We start from the raw sequence: 19,117 nt of genomic DNA on the forward strand, positions 1-19,117 counted from the left end.
GCTGACCTCAAAATAAATATGTTCGCTAACCACATCTATAATATTTTTAAGTTGTTGCCATGTAGTATTGTAATAGTACAAATATTTATAATATGATACATCATAATAAATTATAACAAAAAGTGGTATTTGCTCAAGCTTCCAGAATGATTGAACGTTATTTACCTGTAAAAATACAAGTACCATCGCTAGAATGGCTGTCCAGAATCGACATGACATTATTCCAAAGTATTTTAAGGCTTCGTGAGCGACTTTTAGCCATGGGTCGACTTTATCTGGTGTTAAACCACCCCATATCACACCCGCAGACATTACAAGCTGAAAACGTAAAACACATTCATTGATATATTATTACCATATTATATATATTATTTACATATCTATGTAAAATAATAAGGTTAAATACAATAAAATTGGTAAGAAGTATCATTTTCACTATGGGGTATAAATAAAAAGGATTTCGTTAAAGTTAAAAACAATTGTTTTAGATAAAATAAAATAAATGTAAAATGTATAGGACTCACTTGCGATATGACAAGACAGAACGTAATCCTGTGCGGCATACGGTTATATTTCTTTGTGACGCCAAACAATACCAGCATCCAGATGCAAGCGACAACAGCCACTATTGACAGATCGAATCCAAACACAGACAATTGCGGGGCGTAGTCTTTTGTTATTGTGGTCATTTGGGCGGAGATGAACATAAGAGGTGCGGAAATAAATGTGCATGCCACCATACAAGATGCAATCTGGAAATAAGAATAGAACATAATCAGGAAATGTATTTATAGTATCAGCGGTAACAAATTATATAAGTCGAATTTAATGAATCGATATAAAACTTGAAAAAAACGGGCATTAAGAAAACTAACACCGCCGCTACATGGGCAATATGATGAATGAGTTAAAAGATGGATTATAAACATTGATAGGTGCCATAATGGTTTATAGAGTTATCTTGATTATTAATAAACATGAAAGTCTGTCTATCGACATAAAATGACATTGTATCGACCAGTATCGTGCCATGCTTCAGTGACGCATGCAGACATCAAATGTCAGCAATTCCTAGAAGTATTGTTTTTTTTACAAAGATTGGTTGTTAGCCATTCGCTCAACACAATGCGCTCTTATACTGGTGCTTAACACGTATTGGCAGGGAAAACAAAATTGAAATTTGACCAATTGGTAGGATTGGAACCACAGTCCGTATCACAAAAGGTAATTAGTCTGTAAAATATTCTCCTTCATTTCTTCCCAAGACAATATTTCGTTTGCAGTAACTGTTTAGGTTAAAAAACCATTATTAGGAGCAAACTTTTAAAATGGCAATTTGCTGGCAGAATCGATTTTACCACCACTATATTATAAAAATCAAGCGAGCAATATTTTATTATATTCAAGTTTATAATCACATAAATAATAATATTCAACTTACCAAATCCACATCCACAGAATACTGCGTGGCAAAGACGAATACTGCAGGAGCGGCAGGAAACGTTCCATAAAGAAAGCCATACGTAGATAACTCTTGAGTATCGGTGGCATTACCGCCTGCGTGAATAAGGCTTACTGTCTCTCGCATTACTAGAGGTAATACCAACCTGGAATAGAATTGAAAATTTACTACGCAAACTTAGAGGCCATCCATGGACTGAAACCGTATTAGGTTTAGATCCGTGTGCCATACTAAACTTATGATTTTTGTTCATGAAAATATATTTTCACTAAATTTGTAAGTGGATGTGTATGGTATAAACCAGGGGGGGGCAAACTTTTTGGATGGAGGGCCAAATTCAAGAATTCAAAATGAGCGGGCGGGCCGCAAGTAAAATACCATTTTTAGATATACACTATTTAGTATCACGAAAAATAAACATTACAAAAAAAATAATGAGATGAATAAAACTGTTGTACATTTTTTAAAATTCAGGTGTTAATTTTGTAGCTGATATTCTCAAAACTGCTTGTAAACGGACATCGAAGATATTTGATCGTAAAGAATTTTTATTGAGGTTCATGATCGAAAATGTTTGTTCACATATATAGGTTGATCCAAAAATAACGAACATTTTTCTTGCATAATTTTTAAGTTGGTCGAATTTGTCTGAATTAAGGGCATTGTAAAATTTGGAGATTTCTTCACGACGATGCAATTCTCTTAAATCAGTGTCGCACTGCAGATCAATAATTTCATGTTGTAGCTCTGTCGGTACACTATCAATATCTATTGAAAATGGATCGCGTAGGTACTATTGCTAAACAAATTAAAAACAAATTGTGAAAATATATTTCCATGAACAGAAAAGATAAGCTAGTATAGCACACGGTTCGAAACCGCATACGGTTTCAGTCCATGGATGGCCTATTAGTAAACCGTCTATATCAGTGGTACACAAACTGTGGCCCTACATATCATTTATTGCAGCCAACTCCCAATAAAATTTATAAAAAAAATCTTATGAAATCCTAGTTAAATTGGTAACTCCAAGATAAATTTACAGCTTAAGGAGGCATGTCCAACCTTAAGTAGGCTGTGATCTAAAATCCAGTGTCAAAACTGACAGTGATCGAGTGTCACTCTTCAACTTGAACAAATGTATTATATTTGGCCGACGAGACTGAAGCGTTACAAATTAATCAACAATACTCATCCTACACCATCACAAAACAACACTCAATCTCCCATTCGTCATAAAAATTATGAGTTTTGATGTTCTTTTCACTACACAATTCAAACTTTTCTCCTACTGTGCAAAGAGCTTACTGCGCGACGGTAAGGGTAAACTATGCCTCAGTTTAAAGTGTGGGGATTTATATATTCTCTTTCTCTCACTTCTGTGGCAGGCCATTAGTGTTGCATACAAATCAAGTGGTAAGACGAGGTCATGCGGGTTTCCTCGTGGTCAATTATTTGAAAACAACTTTCACGTAGGCTGTTTAAAGAAATTAAAATAGGGATGATTAATGCTTCCCCTTCAAAATCACAATGAAATCATATTGTATTACAACTAAATATAGGTACAGTAAAAACGAAACAATAATGCGGTCAGTCGATAATGTGCGTGCGTATAGGGAGCCATGATAAATGCCTGGCAGCCGATGACCGCGTATTCGTACATATATAATCGACGAACCACATCATTGTTTCGTTTTTACTGTACACGCTTATTACATTTTCACGATTCAACTCCCATGAGCCTATGGTGGAATCAACCAAAATAAATCTTACGATCGACGCGTAGGACATGCCTGATATACAGTTTTACTAAATTTTGTGAGTATCTATTGATTTATGGTATGGGTTCTTAGTGAGGCTAAAATCTTTGGATTCAATTAACTCAAAACAATATAGTCTAGTTCCAGGACAGCGATTTGGGCAACCCTAACTATTGAAATAATGGTAGCATTAAATTTGATGTTTACACAATCCACTGTGTATGTATTGTGATATCACTGGAAATCATACCCGTAACTTCTGGTATGAAAAACCAGTATGGTCCAATTAGTTAAAAATATTATAAATGAATTATTATATAAACAGTTCTTAATAATGTATACTTACAATTTGACAATGATGAGTACAACGGGAAGAAGTAGAGCTGGCCCTCTCAGTTGATGAACCTTCCCCACCATACGAAGACCTAATAAAAACAATGCAGTTCCCGAGAACGCAGATCCCAAAACCTAAAACATAATAGCCCAAGATGATACAACATAATTCGATTAACATACTGTGGCAATTCAACATTCGAATTGTGTTATTATAAAAAAAAATACAAGAACGTCTTGTCTGTACAAAACATGAAACATCAATAATTATTGTAAAATTATTTTTATATTTGATATTATTAAGGCCATGCATTAGTTGAGGCACGGTCTAAAAAGATCGTTGCTAGGCGATGCGCGGACTGCGGGTCGCGGGTGCAAATGACACCTGTCAAACGAAATATTATTTTTCATATAAATCCAACATACGTTCATTTTATGTTCTGTTTATTGTTCTATTAGTAACAATAATAATATATTCATTGACATGTTTTCTTTTTAAAGTAAATGGGTAAAGTTTTTAGTCATCTTTACACGATTTTAGAATTAATTGACCCGTCGCCATCACGCAGCAAAGTGACGTGCTTCTGACTCGAGATTCTCTCAGTGAATGGCAGCGAGTCCAAAATTTCGTCGCGCCTACAGTTGGAAATTATTTGGCGTTTCACTGATGCGTCACCTTAATGTGGTTTTACAAAACTATGAATAAAGCACATTAAGGAGGAGCGTAGCGCTAATACAAACATTCAGTGACAGATTAAGATAGATGGAAAGATGTAATTTAATAATGGGGGATTATAATGCGGGAGTAGGAGCAGACCCGGTGCTTGGCCCCACAGTGATGGGACGACACGGCCTCGGTGCCCCAACGATAATGGGGAGCGGCTCGTAGAATTCGCCACTCTGAACGAGCTCGCCATCGGAGGCACTGTTTTTCCCCACAGACATTCATAAATATACGTGGACGTCTCCTGATGGACGCACTAGGACGCAGATTGACCACTTCTTGTACAGCTTGAAGCACCGAAAGGAACTTCTCGACGTGCGTACTTACAGAGGCGCCGATATCCATAGCGATCATGAGTTACTCATTGGAAACATCCGAGTAAAACTCAGTCGCCAGGCGAGGCCTCCAAAGCGCAAACAAATTGACGTTGAGAAGCTCCGACGCCGCAGAATTCGGATTGACTTCGAAACTGCTGTACGAGATAGTGTAGATCGTATCTACGAGCGGCACAAATCTGAATCCGACCTCATTGAAGCGGACTGGAGCCTCATAAAGAGTGCGATTATTTCGTCGGCCCGTACCGTCCTTGGTACCAGAAGGAGTGAGCAGCCAAAGTGGATGTCTGAAGAAACGTGGGTTGAAATTGGAAAACGAGCCAGGCTGAAAGCCCTGAGAGTCGACGAGACAGACCCCGACCGAACCGAAGACCGCCGGACTGACTACCAGACCCAAGACAGGGTAGTCAAACGATCCGTGCGGTTGGACAAGCGCAATTTTATGAACCGGCAAATTGAAGCGGCAGAGGAGGCAGCAAGCAAAAATGACACCAGGAAACTCTTCCGAATCACCCGTGAAGTCTGCGGTAGGCGACCACCGACTCCCGGTGCCATTCGTCGTCCCAGTGGAGTAATAGAGTCTGACGCAGAATGTGTCAAGAAGATTTAGAAGAATCATTTCTGCGGAGTGCTGAACCGCCCACCCCCTTTGGATCCCTTTGACATATCTGCGGAAGCTTTACTTTTGGACATTCCTCGAGCGACCGACATTTCCGATTGCCCGCCCACGCACACCGAGATAAAATCGGCTGTGAAAAGGCTCAAGAACGGAAAGACACCGGGGGGAGACTGGATTCATCCTGAATTACTCAAGTACAGCCTGAGCGCAATCCTGCACCCTATGTTTCATCTGATGACAAAGGTGTGGGAAGAAGAGCGCTGTCCAAGGGACTGGGTGAACGGTGAAATCATCACAATTCATAAAAAAGGTGACCCTCTAAGCTGCGACAATTACCGAGGCAATACGCTACTCAGTGTTCCGGGAAAGATTTTGGCAAACATCCTCTTGATGAGAATAAGGGACCCAATAATGCATGTCCTCAGGAAAAACCAAGCCAGGTTTCTACCTGATCGAGCGTGTGCAGACCAAATTCACAACCTTCGATGTCCTCTCCATCAGAGCCATGAGCTGAACAGTCCGATGGCTTGCTGCTTTGTGGATTATGAGAAGGCTTTCGACAGTCCGCACCGCCCCTCCCTCTGGATGATACTGGGAGCATACGGGATCCCTCCCAAGTAGGGTAGGGTTGCCGATTCATTTTATTTTTTCACATAGATTATTAAAAATGAGAAAGATTGGTAAAAAAACAATGCTTCGCACTTTTAACAAAGTAATTCCACCATGATATCATACGTTTTATGGCAGTTTCATATTTGGCTGACTAATTAGATTTATGAAGCGGAAAGGCCATAAGTACGCCATGATTATTTGCTTTACTATTTTAAATCTCGCTGATCTATTCATTATGTCTTTACTATCAGAAATAGCAATCTCATATTAAATTCACATTATTATTTATATTACAATATTATTTACTCCATTAAACTTGTGTATTTCCAAGATTTAACGTATACAATATTAACAATAAATGAGTACCTTGGTATCAAAGTGGGACATGAGCCATCTGCAATAATTTGCAGGAGAGGCGATTTTTCATTTCATATAAATATTGAAACATAATATATATAAAAAAAATACTTGAGTAATGCTTAGAGGTATAGAATCACATTTATTAAGTTAAATCTAAGATATTCATTTTGTAAATATCAAATATAATCGTTCAAAATTGCTTACGTCCGTTTTTGACACATACTTTTGCGTTTGTCCGTGTTTGATACGCAAACGGCCGTACGTGTCCGCTTTTGACAGAAAGTTTAATTTTTTTAAATAAAATTGCAAGGTAGTTCAGATTTCTTTTATTGACAGAATTTAACAATAAATGAAAAGCCTTAAAATTAATAATCATTTATTTTCTGGAGATAGGTAACAATTCGCAGAAAATTTAAATTTTTTTAAAATAAAATTTCAAGGTAGTTCAGATTTCTTTTATTGAAAAGATTTAACAATAAATGGAAAGCCTTAAAACTAATAATCATTCATTTTCTGGAGATAACAATTCGCAGAAAGCTTAATTTTTTTAAATAAAATTTCAAGGTAGTTCAGATTTCTTTTATTGAAAAGATTTAACAATAAATGGAAAGCCTTAAAACTAATAATCATTCATTTTCTGGAGATAACAATTCGCAGAAAGCTTAATTTTTTTAAATAAAATTTCAAGGTAGTTCAGATTTCTTTCATTGAGAAGATTTAACAATAAATGGAATGCCTTAAAATTAATAATTATTCATTTTCTGGAGATAACAATTCGCAGAAAGTTTAATTTTTTTTAAATAAAATTTCAAGATAGTTGAAATTTCTTTTATTGACAGGATTTAACAATAAATGAAAAGCCTTAAAATTAATAATCATTCATTTTCTGGAGATAATAATTCGACTCCCGCAAGTTCCACGTCATCTCCATCAAGTGTATCAATAGCTTCTAAATTATTCACTTCTTCAAAGCATTCACATGCATGAATATCTTCAGTATATTGTTGGCCATCGATTGGCAAATTATTATTTGTTTCAATTATGTTCTTATACCAATGCAGGGTTTCTATATTCTTCCATTCGAGTCCAAAATGTTTCGAAAGTAGAGAATTTACATCGTTTATCTTGTTTTCATTCAGTTTAACGCCTATAGGAATCGGTGCTGGATTTACTGCATCGTATGTTTTATTCTTTTTTAGAATTTGCTTCTCTCTCGCGATGTCACAATTGTAAGGTATTTCACCTCTTACCACAATATTATTCTTTTTCGTTTTGCGGAATAAAATTCTCTTGCATTGAGATATTTTGAAATGTAATTGTGCTGTAGATTTTATGTTTATTTTAGCTTCGTCTTTCCAATTATGAGGACTCCAATCTGTACCAATTATTTTCAATGTTCCGTGTGCTTTAAATACATCATGATATTCTTCAATATGTATTATTGTTTTCTTTTTCTTTAAGTCTCTTTCGATAAGACCAAATACCCGATCTGCTGGAAGGAAAGAATGTCCAGTGACTGGAAAAATTATCTCTAGCTTAGTGATTGATGGAGGAGCATTGTTATGAAGCCATTTGGCACACATCGTTACTATTGTTAAATTTTTATTTTGGCCAGCACACCCATCTGCTACCAACCGAACATTTGTGTATCCGTTCAATACTTTTGATTGTAGTTCATTGAAAATGATTGATGCTACTTCATTTGAAGATTTCCTCCCTTGGTTTTCATTCCATGTATAAATTGACACATTTTGTGGTGACAAATTATTTTTTGACGTTCCTGATACGACTGCTAAATTGAAGCAGTAAAATTGTCTCGAGTAATAGGCGGACTGGTCACTAACTTTTGGCAACACAAGGTTTTTCTGGCAATCGAAGGACATAAGAAAACAATCATCGTTTTTCTTCTTCAAATATTCGAAAAAACAGTTTGCTTTTTTTTTGTGTAGAGTAAGTTTAAATATCAAATCTTTTTTCTCATTTTCATCCTTTTCTAATTTCACTTTTTCTTTTAATTCCAAACATGTGCTACATTCATCAGTGCTTGGAGTTGCAAAACTCATATTAAACCGGGTATTAAACAACATCCGAAAGTATGACATTTTTACTTTGAAGTCATCAGTGACGCTATTATTATACATTGACCATATTTTGGTAATGCTTAGATCTGAATCTAAGTAAATTCTTGTACTTCGGTCTCGTTTATAATGTGACTCGATTCCCTTGAGACATTTGGTGAAATCGATGACAGAATTCATCTTGTTTTCAAAAAGTTTATCCTTTCTTGATCCACCCCTTGTTTCAATGGGTACTAACATGTTATTTTTTTTAAACCGTTGGAAGACTCCGATAACTCTATGTTTTGTTATATTTAATGTTGATAAAAACGTGGCCCTGCATACGGGAAGACAATTCCCAGCAGTGTTTATAATGCTGTAATGAAATGTAGCCATTTTTTGTTTTATAAAAACTTTTTGACGGCGTCTTTTTGGTACGAGAGTCCTACAGTATTTCAAAATAAAAGAATCCTGCTTGTCTTTAGCTGGTGCAGAATAAAACGATTCGTGAAACTTCCTTATGTCTTCCATTGTCAATAATCTGCATTGAAGACCACGACGATGGCCGCATTTAGGAAAGGAAGGCACGCCTTTTGCAGAATATCTGGAAAAAATAATATATTTTAGTGTTTTATTCAACTTAGAAACCACGGTTTGAAAAAACATTTTGTTCTTGAACCACCCTTTCCGTGACCATAGTAATGACATGGAGGTAATAGCGTATGTGTAAATGCGTTAACAATGAAAAATACTCGTAAATAACGAGTGAAAATGCGCAAAGGTTAATATTTAAATATTATTATTCTTATAAAAACATAAAATTATGCTTGAGCACATCATATTTTAACAATAAATCGCATTTAAAAAAGATGCATTGTGATCGAAAAAGTTTTGTAGTAGTATTCTGATAGTACTTACTTTAAAGTCTTTTCTTTGGCCCTTTTCCACTCATTGGGCTTAGCTACACGTTTTCTAGCATTCCTTGAGTCCATTTCAGTTCATTAAATATTATACTTTTTCTTGAAAACTATTATAAATGCACTTATTTTGAAAAAAACTGACAGAGAACCTCTATTTTAGAATAATGTTATCAGAGTGCCGAAATCCCGGCAGCCATGACAGTCTGAGAAGATTCCTGCTCAGTGATTGGCTGGCCCTTACCTGCGCGCGCATATAAGTCAAGTGTCCGTTTTTGATATTATACACGAACTTTAAACACAAAAATCTCCATGAAAACGACCGTTTTTGATACTGTCGAAGGCATTGTTGGAAAGAGCATCACTAACACTACCAGAATCAACAAAAACATGAATTTAGTGGAGTGTGGCTTATGTCCCACTTTGATACCAAGGTACTCAAATGTCTTAAATAGTATAAATTATACTAGATTTATTTTTGACCGATTTTATCAATGTTATTTGTAAATATAAAAATTTTATATTAACAATGGAAAAAAATCCCAATCCCGGGACCAGTCCCGGGATCCCGGGATTGTCAAATTGTAATCCCGAAATCCCGGGATCAGAATTTTGGCTCGGGATTGGATTCCCTACTCCCAAGATCATTGCCATAATCAAAAGCCTGTCAGAATTGGAGACACTGTCACGGAATGGTTCGGGGTCACGACCGGAGTCAGACAGGGTTGTGTCCTTGCACCGTTTCTCTTCATCATTCTCTTTTACTTTACTATGGAAGTCAATACCACCCGACCGAGGCATACCTGTTACCCCCACGGTGAAGCTATGCGACCTGGAATACGCCGATGACGCTGTCCTATTCGACAACTCAATCGAGGGCATTCAAGAGACAATCGACAGGTTGCATAACTCTTCTCGTGTTGGTTTGAAAATCAACGCAAAGAAAACCAACGTCTTGTGTAATAGCACCTGTCCTGATCCAGATTTCCCTCTGATTAGCGACGGATAAAACATTGAGAGCATCGACAGCTTCAAGTACCTGGGGGTACACATCACGGGAGATGGCATTTTGCAGAAAGAGCTCGCTATCCGAATGGGAATGGCTGGAGCAACATTCAACTAGATGCGGAATGTCTTGGACTCACGATTGTACTCGGTCAAAACCAAATGCCGCCTATTCAACGCTTGCATTCTGACGGTGCTGCTTTATGGTAGCGAATCATGGCACCTTACGAAGGCTCAGAGCAACCGTATACTGAGCTTCGAAAACAGATGTTTGCGACGAGTACTGGGTGTGCGGTGGTATGACTTTAGGAGCAACAAGGAGATAAGAGAACGCACCAAGCAGCCTCTCATCACGCTGAAAGTGAAAAGGCGACGTTGGACCTGACTCAGCCACGTGCTGCGGATGCCGGAAGAGAACTTCAACCTGGCTTGCCTGTTCTTCAAGCCGACCGGATTCCGGAGTCCTGGAATTCCGCTAAATACAATCTACAGAGTGTATACGGTGGAGTTACGGGATGCTGGTTTGACCTGGAATGAAGCAAGAAGACTGGCGAGCGACAGGGATTCTTGGAGGCGCCGCGTGGTGTCCATATCCTCCAGTTAAAGGGAGGATATGGCCAAAGAAAGAAAGAAAGAATTTAATAAAATGTATTGATACGATCAATATTTAAAATCAAAATAAATAGGTATATCTTTTAATTCTATGATAAACTGACATTTGAAATAAATGTGGATTCGTAGAAAGCATTCATCTTTTCTTTTTCATTGGTTCTACAATCAGGTATAAATCTTGGCCGCGCCGCCTCACGAAGAGGTTTATTAGTAAATTGTATTAAATTTCATGCTTCGAACACTGTCACTAGATGTCTCTAGAAGATCTACACTAATCATTACACTTTACCTTAAATAATTTAATAGCTACCTACGCTTACCTTTAAAATTCCTGCCAAGAAAACTGGCAGAGTATGTTTAAATATGGCATTCCCAATGATTCCAAGAGTTGTCATGAAGACAATTGGATTGGTAGCAATTCCTTTCCCCACTCTCAAAGCCATTTTCCAACTAGAATAAGGAGCTTTAGGAATGTCTGTTTGAGCATTACTCTCCCGTTCTTTTCCAATCTCCATTAAGATAAAAGCTAATGGATTCAAAATGGCCAACGATATCGGTGCCATCAGATATAAGTAAGCTGCATATTCAGGATGGCTCTGCTGATATACAGCCACAACTGTAAGAGAACAACAACAAAAAGAGAATGTAAAAATAGTTAATTCTGAATCATCTGACAATTTCGCCGCACAAAATTGTGGTATAGATATCTTCATGGTTTTTTTCAAGGATTGTTTGTTAACCATGTGGTAAAACCTACTCAAGGGATTTGGAAGAGAACAATGGCAGCAAGGAAAGGCAAGAGAAAATTTGATGAATTCACTTATCAATGATGAACATCACCGCATGGCGCATACATACTATGCATCAGTGGCGAAGGGTGGATGTAGGCTGTTAAGATCGGCCATAAATAGTGCACACTAAACTTTGTCAGTCATATGTATTTGTTTTCATTGAACTAAGACTACAATTTACAGATGGTGTTGGTTAGTTTTTAAAAATCAATTAAGGCCCTGCGGAAACCAAAAGAAGTTTGCCATCCATGCTCTGCAATCAACTAGTCAAGATTATTGACAAAGAAACCTTAGATACACCAAAAGCCAATTGAAAACTGTTTAAAATGAACGTCTTAAACTTACCAATAGGGTACCCGATAGCAAAATCATTACTCTGAGTACAAAATATAGCCAGCAGACCCGCTCTCCCAAAATTTAAAGGCCTAGCGACAAGCAATGTCACCACCATCACACTGAAAAAGACAATGGATTTGGCCACCAGCATCGCCAGCAGGAACCACCAGTTAACGATGCTGAAGTTCAGCTCCGCCAGTGAGAGGAAGATGAGCGACGGCAGAGCAAAGTTTCCCACAAATGTGCTCAAGCCTTTTGCTTCCGTTTGGGTGATCACATTGAATCTCCCGGCTAGGTATCTGCAATATAATAAAATATGATAAAACACCTGTATTCTTGTGTGTAATACACATTCAAGACACAAGAATACAACATTCTTTATTGAGCAAACATAATTTGGAACAACCTATACAAAATTCTAGAATAAATATTGAACCAAATGAGAGTTAAACCCTCTGGGTCTGATTTCATCAATCTTCTTACACGTGGAAGGGGTTGAATATACTACATAATAAATAAGGTTCAATAGTTTTGGCAGAAAACGAGAAATAATGGGAGCGGCACCAAGCGAAACAAGACATTACAACAGGTGCGATGTAAACACTGTCAGCAATAATGAACATAGACATTGAACACATCAACCATGCCTATGTCTTGCGAGAAGAAATCAGATTGATAGAACTACAAATTTATAATAGAAATTTCATAACTAGCATTTAGGTGTTATTTTAATTTCAGTTACTAAAAATTGGCGATCATTTTTTGTAATTTTAAATTATGAAATCACGATGGGTATGGATCAGAAACATGTAGCCGGCTCGCACATCCAAACTCGTCTCATCTGCAACGTGTCGAATATGTCGATGTGATGTCATTGTTATTCACAAAACACACGTTGCTAAATGGAGCATCGCACATTGGTGGAATGCATCATTTTAGTTTGAAAAAAAGCAGCCGGAGTCATATGCAACTATTTTCACCTGACATTACAGTGCAGGTATAATGTCGCACTTTGTCATTCATTTTGGCTTGCCGAGTGACGTCACTGTCCTCACATGACCTTGCTATACGCACATAAGAAAATTGCATGTTGCGCTCAGTTTTGATTTATGACTATTATCCTAGTCGATACAATTTTCAATGTGTGACTGGGCGTAAATGTGAATTCGGGACATGTACTACCTATCTAAGTTTCACTGTATTTATATTGTAGAAAAATATAAATAGGCACATACAAAAAATTGACCAAGTGAGCTAAACAGACCTTATTATACGAATATATAAAACAGTATCCATTGCCTTCCCAATTTCATTACCAATGGCAGGTTAGCTTTACCTTTCATGCCGGCGCTCCATTAGCAAGCAAGTCAGACGATTTACAGTCTTCGGACTTTTTTTTCGCGTGGAGCACCCCAGATCTGGCGGAATTTTTAATCCGCAGACCAGGCTCGTTGGATTTCAAACATGTTTGATATTTTAGTCTCTGAGTTGACAGACTTCGTCAGTCGATCACTATGCAAATCCGATTTGACATTAATACGCGATCATTCGGACCGAAAAAAATCTCTAGTTATTTCAAACATTTTCATTGATTAATTTGTTAATTTACACCTTAGAAAATGAGAGATTTATCAATTATTTTTTTATTTATATTCATGAAATTCATAAAAGAAAACATCAAACTTGTGTTGTTTTCACTGCTATATTATTTTATACAAGTCTACTTATAAATAACACAAAATTATAGGATTATCGGAAGACATTACAATAATTGCAGCTTTTGACTTTTGACAGGTCGACTTTTTTATTCGTTCGTTGATCAGTAGCAGAGCATAGACAAATCGGACGATTTATTGTCCTCCGACTTTTGGCTCGCAAATGGAGCACTGGCATTAGGAGCAAATACACTTGATTCTCACTAAATCTCATGAAGTTATAGATATATTAGATAAATAGCTGGAATGGCCGACTAATTGATATTATAAGCACTGTCCTTACCCGCATATTATAACAGTGAAGCATTGCACTAATGCTGGGTAAAGATTGTCGGTGTTGTCTTCTGGGGTATCCTGGGGATCCATTGTGGATGATTGGCTAAAAAAATCGAAAATTATGTGGAATGACTATGTGAACACATAAATCTATGCTACTTTTAAAGAATCTCCACAAAATTGTCGACATACACAATGCGTGTAATACACATTATTGATATTCAATAAACTGCGATGCAAAATAATGCAAAAACATGGATAATGAACAATATTTGATTTGGCGGAACATGCAAATTCAATAGTAAAATACACCAGTACTTTCTTAGTCTACCGATAAATCAATAAATAAATGCCGTTGACATTATTGACATAAGCTGTCAGTTACGAATAGAATTTTATTATTATTCCATATGCTTACTTAGGACGCAATATGAAAACAGCATTAATGTACCAATTACAGAGTAGTTTATTTTGTTAAGTTACCTATAGTAAGTAATGCAATTCACGTTGTTTTAATATAATCATATTCTAATACCTATATTAATAAACTTCAACAGATTATGTTTTATTTTGGCCTACTCTAGGTCATGATTAGACAATGAGAGTGACATTTAATTAACGTAAAAGTGACAGTAATACAGTGTTGCCAAGTCAAAATTTTTAATTTCAGTAGAATGTGTAAAAAAATTCAGTAGATTCGACAAAATATCAGTAGATTTCTGTTTTAGGAAAAAAATTTCGCCGCCGCGGGCCGCAGGTTCCCAATTTTTCATGGTCGGCTTGTTTTTTCCCGGATGATAGGAATTTTGTAGAATGAAGAAATATCAGTAGATTTCATAAAATATCAGTAGATTCAGTATATTGCTAAAAATATCAAAAAATATCAGTAGATCTACTGAAATTTCAGTAGACATGGCAACACTGCTGAGTAATATTACGTATATTATCTATGACAGTAATCGAATAATCGGAATAATCCATAGACTAATATAGTTTTCTCACGTCGAAAATCAGGGTATCCAACCGCACTATTTGTTGTATTTATTGGGTTTTCGTGTTTATTTCGTTTATTTTTACTATATTCATACGCAAATATGCCAAAAATAATTTAATTCTAAACAAATCGCTATGAAAAAATTGCTGTGGCTACAATTTTTTTTAGAAATAGGGCATTTACATGAAAAAATATAATTTTGTCAACATAAGATAGATGGCAACACAACGGCGATACCTTCCAGGTTGTGGGAACCTTTTTACGTACGCGTGCTAAAATTTCCCAAATATTATTTTTCGAACAGTTTTTAATTTAGAAAAAAATATTTTTTAGGAATTATATTAAAAATTATGATATTATAGATACTACTCACAAAACATAGCACACAGATTATAAATTAAATCATTTTTTTCAATTACGCCATACATTTCGGACCATCAATTTTGAAACTGTCTGCCAGAATTATTACAACAAGCTCCACCAAGTATTTGTTTCTTATTTGGTACCTACACCCTTATTGTGGGTAGAAATGATTTTTTTGTTACTGTATTACTTAGTTTGGTTCTTTACGCCCAAATTGACATCAGAGTTACTCTGATCAAATGAGGCATTCTACAAGCTCGCTACAGTGGTCTCAAGCATGGTAAATCGATCAAAATCAGAGGTTCGCGCCGTGGCTTTCTCCGCCGCCTGATGAGGTTAGTGCGATAATATTATATCTGACGCATAAAACCTAAGGACCGACATATGCAATTAATTATATATTTAGATTAAATGTAATGCTTATTCTTGAAGAGCTTTTGCCTGCTATTTTTTATACCAGCGATTTCTAAACTGGGAGGCGCGGGCTAGTGCGAAGGGAGGCGCAAAAAGTGGGACAGAAATGTAACCATAAGTTTGCAGTTTGCAAGTGCATAATAAAACGGCCGCTTGTTAGGTATAAAAAAATCTTTTAAATTTAGCTTTTTTGCAAAGCTATGCGAAGATATAGAAGCTAATTATAGGTTAGTACCTCACTTGTATACTATTGTGGAGTGCGCTGGCTGTCTCATGTAAAAGTGATTCAAAAGGTATTTGAACTCTAAAAGATTGCAATTTGTCTTGATGACGATAATATAATAATGATGACTTAATGAAGAGACTAATCTGTTTAGGAACGATAACTTTAATGTTAAACTTGCCTATGTGGTTGATTTTTTTTTAGAAAATTGTGTATTTTGAATAAATCACTGCAGGGGCCACAAATGCCATTCACTGATTCAAAAATACAAAGTGAAAGCATTCATAAAAAAATTGGAGCTATGGAAATTAAAAAAACAAAAAAATGTCATGTTTCCACTTTTAAATGATTTTTGCGCCAGAGTTAATATTGAAGCAAACAAAAATCTCTTTATTAAACACTTGGATGGTTTGCAAATGCATTTTTCACATAATTTGTAAAATCTCGATTTTACAAGGTTCGCGTGGATACAGAATCCATTTTTGTCAATTAATAACAAAAAGATGAATTTGGATTGGCTACTATTTAAAAAGAAAAATTGATAGAATTATCTTGCAATAGGTACTTCATTGAAACAAAAAATTCAGAGTGAAACCATAGTCAAATTTCGGTTGAATCGAAGTGAAGAATATAATAGTTTGTCAAGCAAAGCAATGCAAGTACTGCTGCCATTCATAGCATCATAATATACATGCAAAACGGGATTTTCTGCATTAGCTGCAATGAAATCCAAATATCGAATCCGTTTAGTAGTAGAAAAGAGCTACGAGTGGCACTCTCCTCAATGACACCTAGATTTGATAAACTTTGTGCTAATAAACAAGCACGTCCATCGCATTAAAAATATAGTAAAACCTTGTTATTATTTTGTCAATTAGGTAAGTTTTTTTCATTTTTTGTATTACTTGTTAAAGTGTGTGTATTAAATAAAGGGGGGGAGGCGCCAAGATGAGATTTTTTTTAAAGGGAGGTGTAGTAACATAAAGTTTGGAAACCACTGTTTTATACAATGCGATTTGTTATTCATTATTACTATGTTTTTTCAGTATATTTCAGTATATTCATATACATTCGCGTGCCATAGGTTCGCTACCGCTGTTCTATAGGAATAGAAATATAATATATTAAAATATCGATATCCGGTATCAGTATCGTATTATAAGAAATTATTATTGAAAGAAAAGATAGAAGAAAAATAATATGTTTTAAAAAAATTTAGGTTTCTAGGTACCTAACTTACCTAAGTTAAGGAAAATAAAAGAAAATCGACGTTTTCCGGTGGGATATTTTTTTAAGAACGGCTAAAAAAAGCTTTCGATGTGGATTCAGGGAAGTATTTTTCGTATATCGAAAAACTGAATATATTTCATTAGAGGCCCATGATAATTTCCGCTTCGCCCAGTATAGCCCAATGGACAATGACGGGAAAATATTTGACACCTAAGATATTATAATATTATAGTTAAAAAAATACTAGGTACTTGCATGTATGCATTATGTCTATTTTTCATACACACTTATCTCCATTTTCCTTTCACACACAGATATTATAATAATATAGCTAGTGGTTGAGTCAGGGTATGTACCTAATAGGTTGAGCAAGTGGCTGACATCCATTTCTCGTAAAAAACAAAATCTGTTAGTACAAACCTCTACTCTGTGGATGCCCATATGATCCTATTAGGATCGGACATGGTCGAAAAAAAAATGGATAGTTTCTAGTTTTGTTGGTAGGTACTAAAATATTAAAAAATCTTTTCAATGATAAAACCGAATCGCATTTGAACAATATTTTTATTGATATAAAAAAATACATCGATTAGAATAAAATATAGTACATATGAATATAATATAGATAAAATTTTATATGAGATCAAATCCACAAAAATGGCACAAACTTTACCATTTTTACATCATACAACAACATTTAGACAATATAACATTACGATACAATTAAGTAAGTATATAGAGTTTTTAAAAATATATTATAATATATAGGCAAAAAATATATATGTATAAAGACGTATACGCAAATATGCTGAAGAAATGTTTTTCTTAGTATAGTGCTTTACATTTTAATGCCATTGATTCGGATTGGAATTTTTCGATTGGATTCGGAGTCTTTTTTTGCTTTTCGATTAGGCCCATTTCCAGTGACGCTCTCGTGGGGGTAGATATATCAAGCACTGCTATGGAGTGGCACATTAAGTATAGACAAAAAAGAAAGTACATTACATCTCTGAGGGTTGGTTGCAGTCTCTTATTCTTCACATGCTGCGTTTATTGGTAAGTCTGATGTAATAAATTTACTTCAATGTAAATAATTAATGAGGTCGATAATTGAGGGCTGATGATGAAAGGGTACAAATAATATATTGGTAAGTAAATGAGCTAACTCATTTAGTGCTAACACCGCGACTGGCGCGTTTGGAGTCGTTGGCCATTAGATATAATTAACGTGTTATTTAAATGTGGTAATTAAAAGGTCAGCAGTGATTGTGTTTTAAGAGCAATTTTCGAAATATCACCACATCGACCAGTCAATGTAGTGACGTCCCTAGGCAAAGTTCCGCCCCCAAGCAAACTTAGAATGCTGTCCCCTTTGATTTTAGTCTCAAATTGCATTATCTTACGACTTAAATGTAACGAAAATCTTTAAAAAATACATAGGCAGGTACACACTATCTAATGCGGATTAGAGAAGTTTCTCCAAACCTACTCTCAAACAGCCGTGGTTTCAGATATTATGTGAAGGCCTGAAACGTTCTCAAGTTTGGAGCCCTGGAGACTTTTTTAGGTATGCTTACATACTGTAGTCTAAAAAGTAGAAGACACCTACGTTTGTGTTCATTGTTGATGACAATAATAAAATTGGGAGGACAATATAACAAGAAATTGCTTCGGGTTAATATAGGTTTTCTACTTGCTTGAGATGAGTTTAGATGGATGGTGTTAATATTTTTTTAAGATGTGATGATCGGTGTACTTACTTCATAATATTTAATTTTGTATATTTGTGTCGCTAGATTTCAAAATCAGCCATGTCCATAATATATGAATAGGGGAAAAACAGCTTTTTGTTTTCTCAAACACACAGTCACAAGGGTGAAAGTTTATATTATTTCGAGTATAGAAGATTTAAAATTAATAAATTCCACATTTTGATGATGGAGAAATGTTAGAAAGCAGTAGTTCTTCAGCTATTCACA

The 19,117-nt window shown here is 35.7% G+C and overlaps 1 protein-coding gene and 1 long non-coding RNA gene across 3 annotated transcripts in view; both read right to left on the reverse strand.

The window, feature by feature from the left end:
* The window catches only part of anchor (integral membrane protein GPR155 homolog anchor), a 33,839-nt gene extending 19,287 nt beyond the window's left edge, over window positions 1–14,552 (reverse strand). The window contains exons 1-8 of one of the 2 annotated variants that reach the window (XM_085959362.1): window positions 14,450–14,552; window positions 13,922–14,017; window positions 11,933–12,222; window positions 11,117–11,412; window positions 3,569–3,690; window positions 1,442–1,607; window positions 525–752; window positions 166–318 (exon numbers count right to left, since the gene is read on the reverse strand). In XM_085959362.1, coding sequence (XP_085815488.1) covers window positions 166–318; window positions 525–752; window positions 1,442–1,607; window positions 3,569–3,690; window positions 11,117–11,412; window positions 11,933–12,222; window positions 13,922–14,004 — 1,338 coding nt within the window. In that variant the 5' untranslated portion in view covers window positions 14,005–14,017; window positions 14,450–14,552. Of the gene's footprint in view, window positions 1–165; window positions 319–524; window positions 753–1,441; window positions 1,608–3,568; window positions 3,691–11,116; window positions 11,413–11,932; window positions 12,223–13,921; window positions 14,018–14,397 lie in introns of both variants that reach the window. The other variant, XM_085959363.1, reaches the window with a different exon arrangement.
* On the reverse strand, window positions 7,020–9,359 carry LOC147063486 (uncharacterized). Its single transcript, XR_015072050.1, has 2 exons — window positions 9,181–9,359; window positions 7,020–8,866 (listed from the first exon to the last, which is right to left on the reverse strand). It is a non-coding gene; the product is annotated as an uncharacterized LOC147063486 (long non-coding RNA).
* Window positions 14,553–19,117: the final 4,565 nt, after the last annotated feature.

Source organism: Rhyacophila brunnea, unplaced genomic scaffold, assembly GCF_057557595.1.
Source record: "Rhyacophila brunnea isolate RB1 unplaced genomic scaffold, BYU_Rbru_1.0 scaffold_9, whole genome shotgun sequence".
Classification (NCBI taxonomy): domain Eukaryota; kingdom Metazoa; phylum Arthropoda; class Insecta; order Trichoptera; family Rhyacophilidae; genus Rhyacophila; species Rhyacophila brunnea.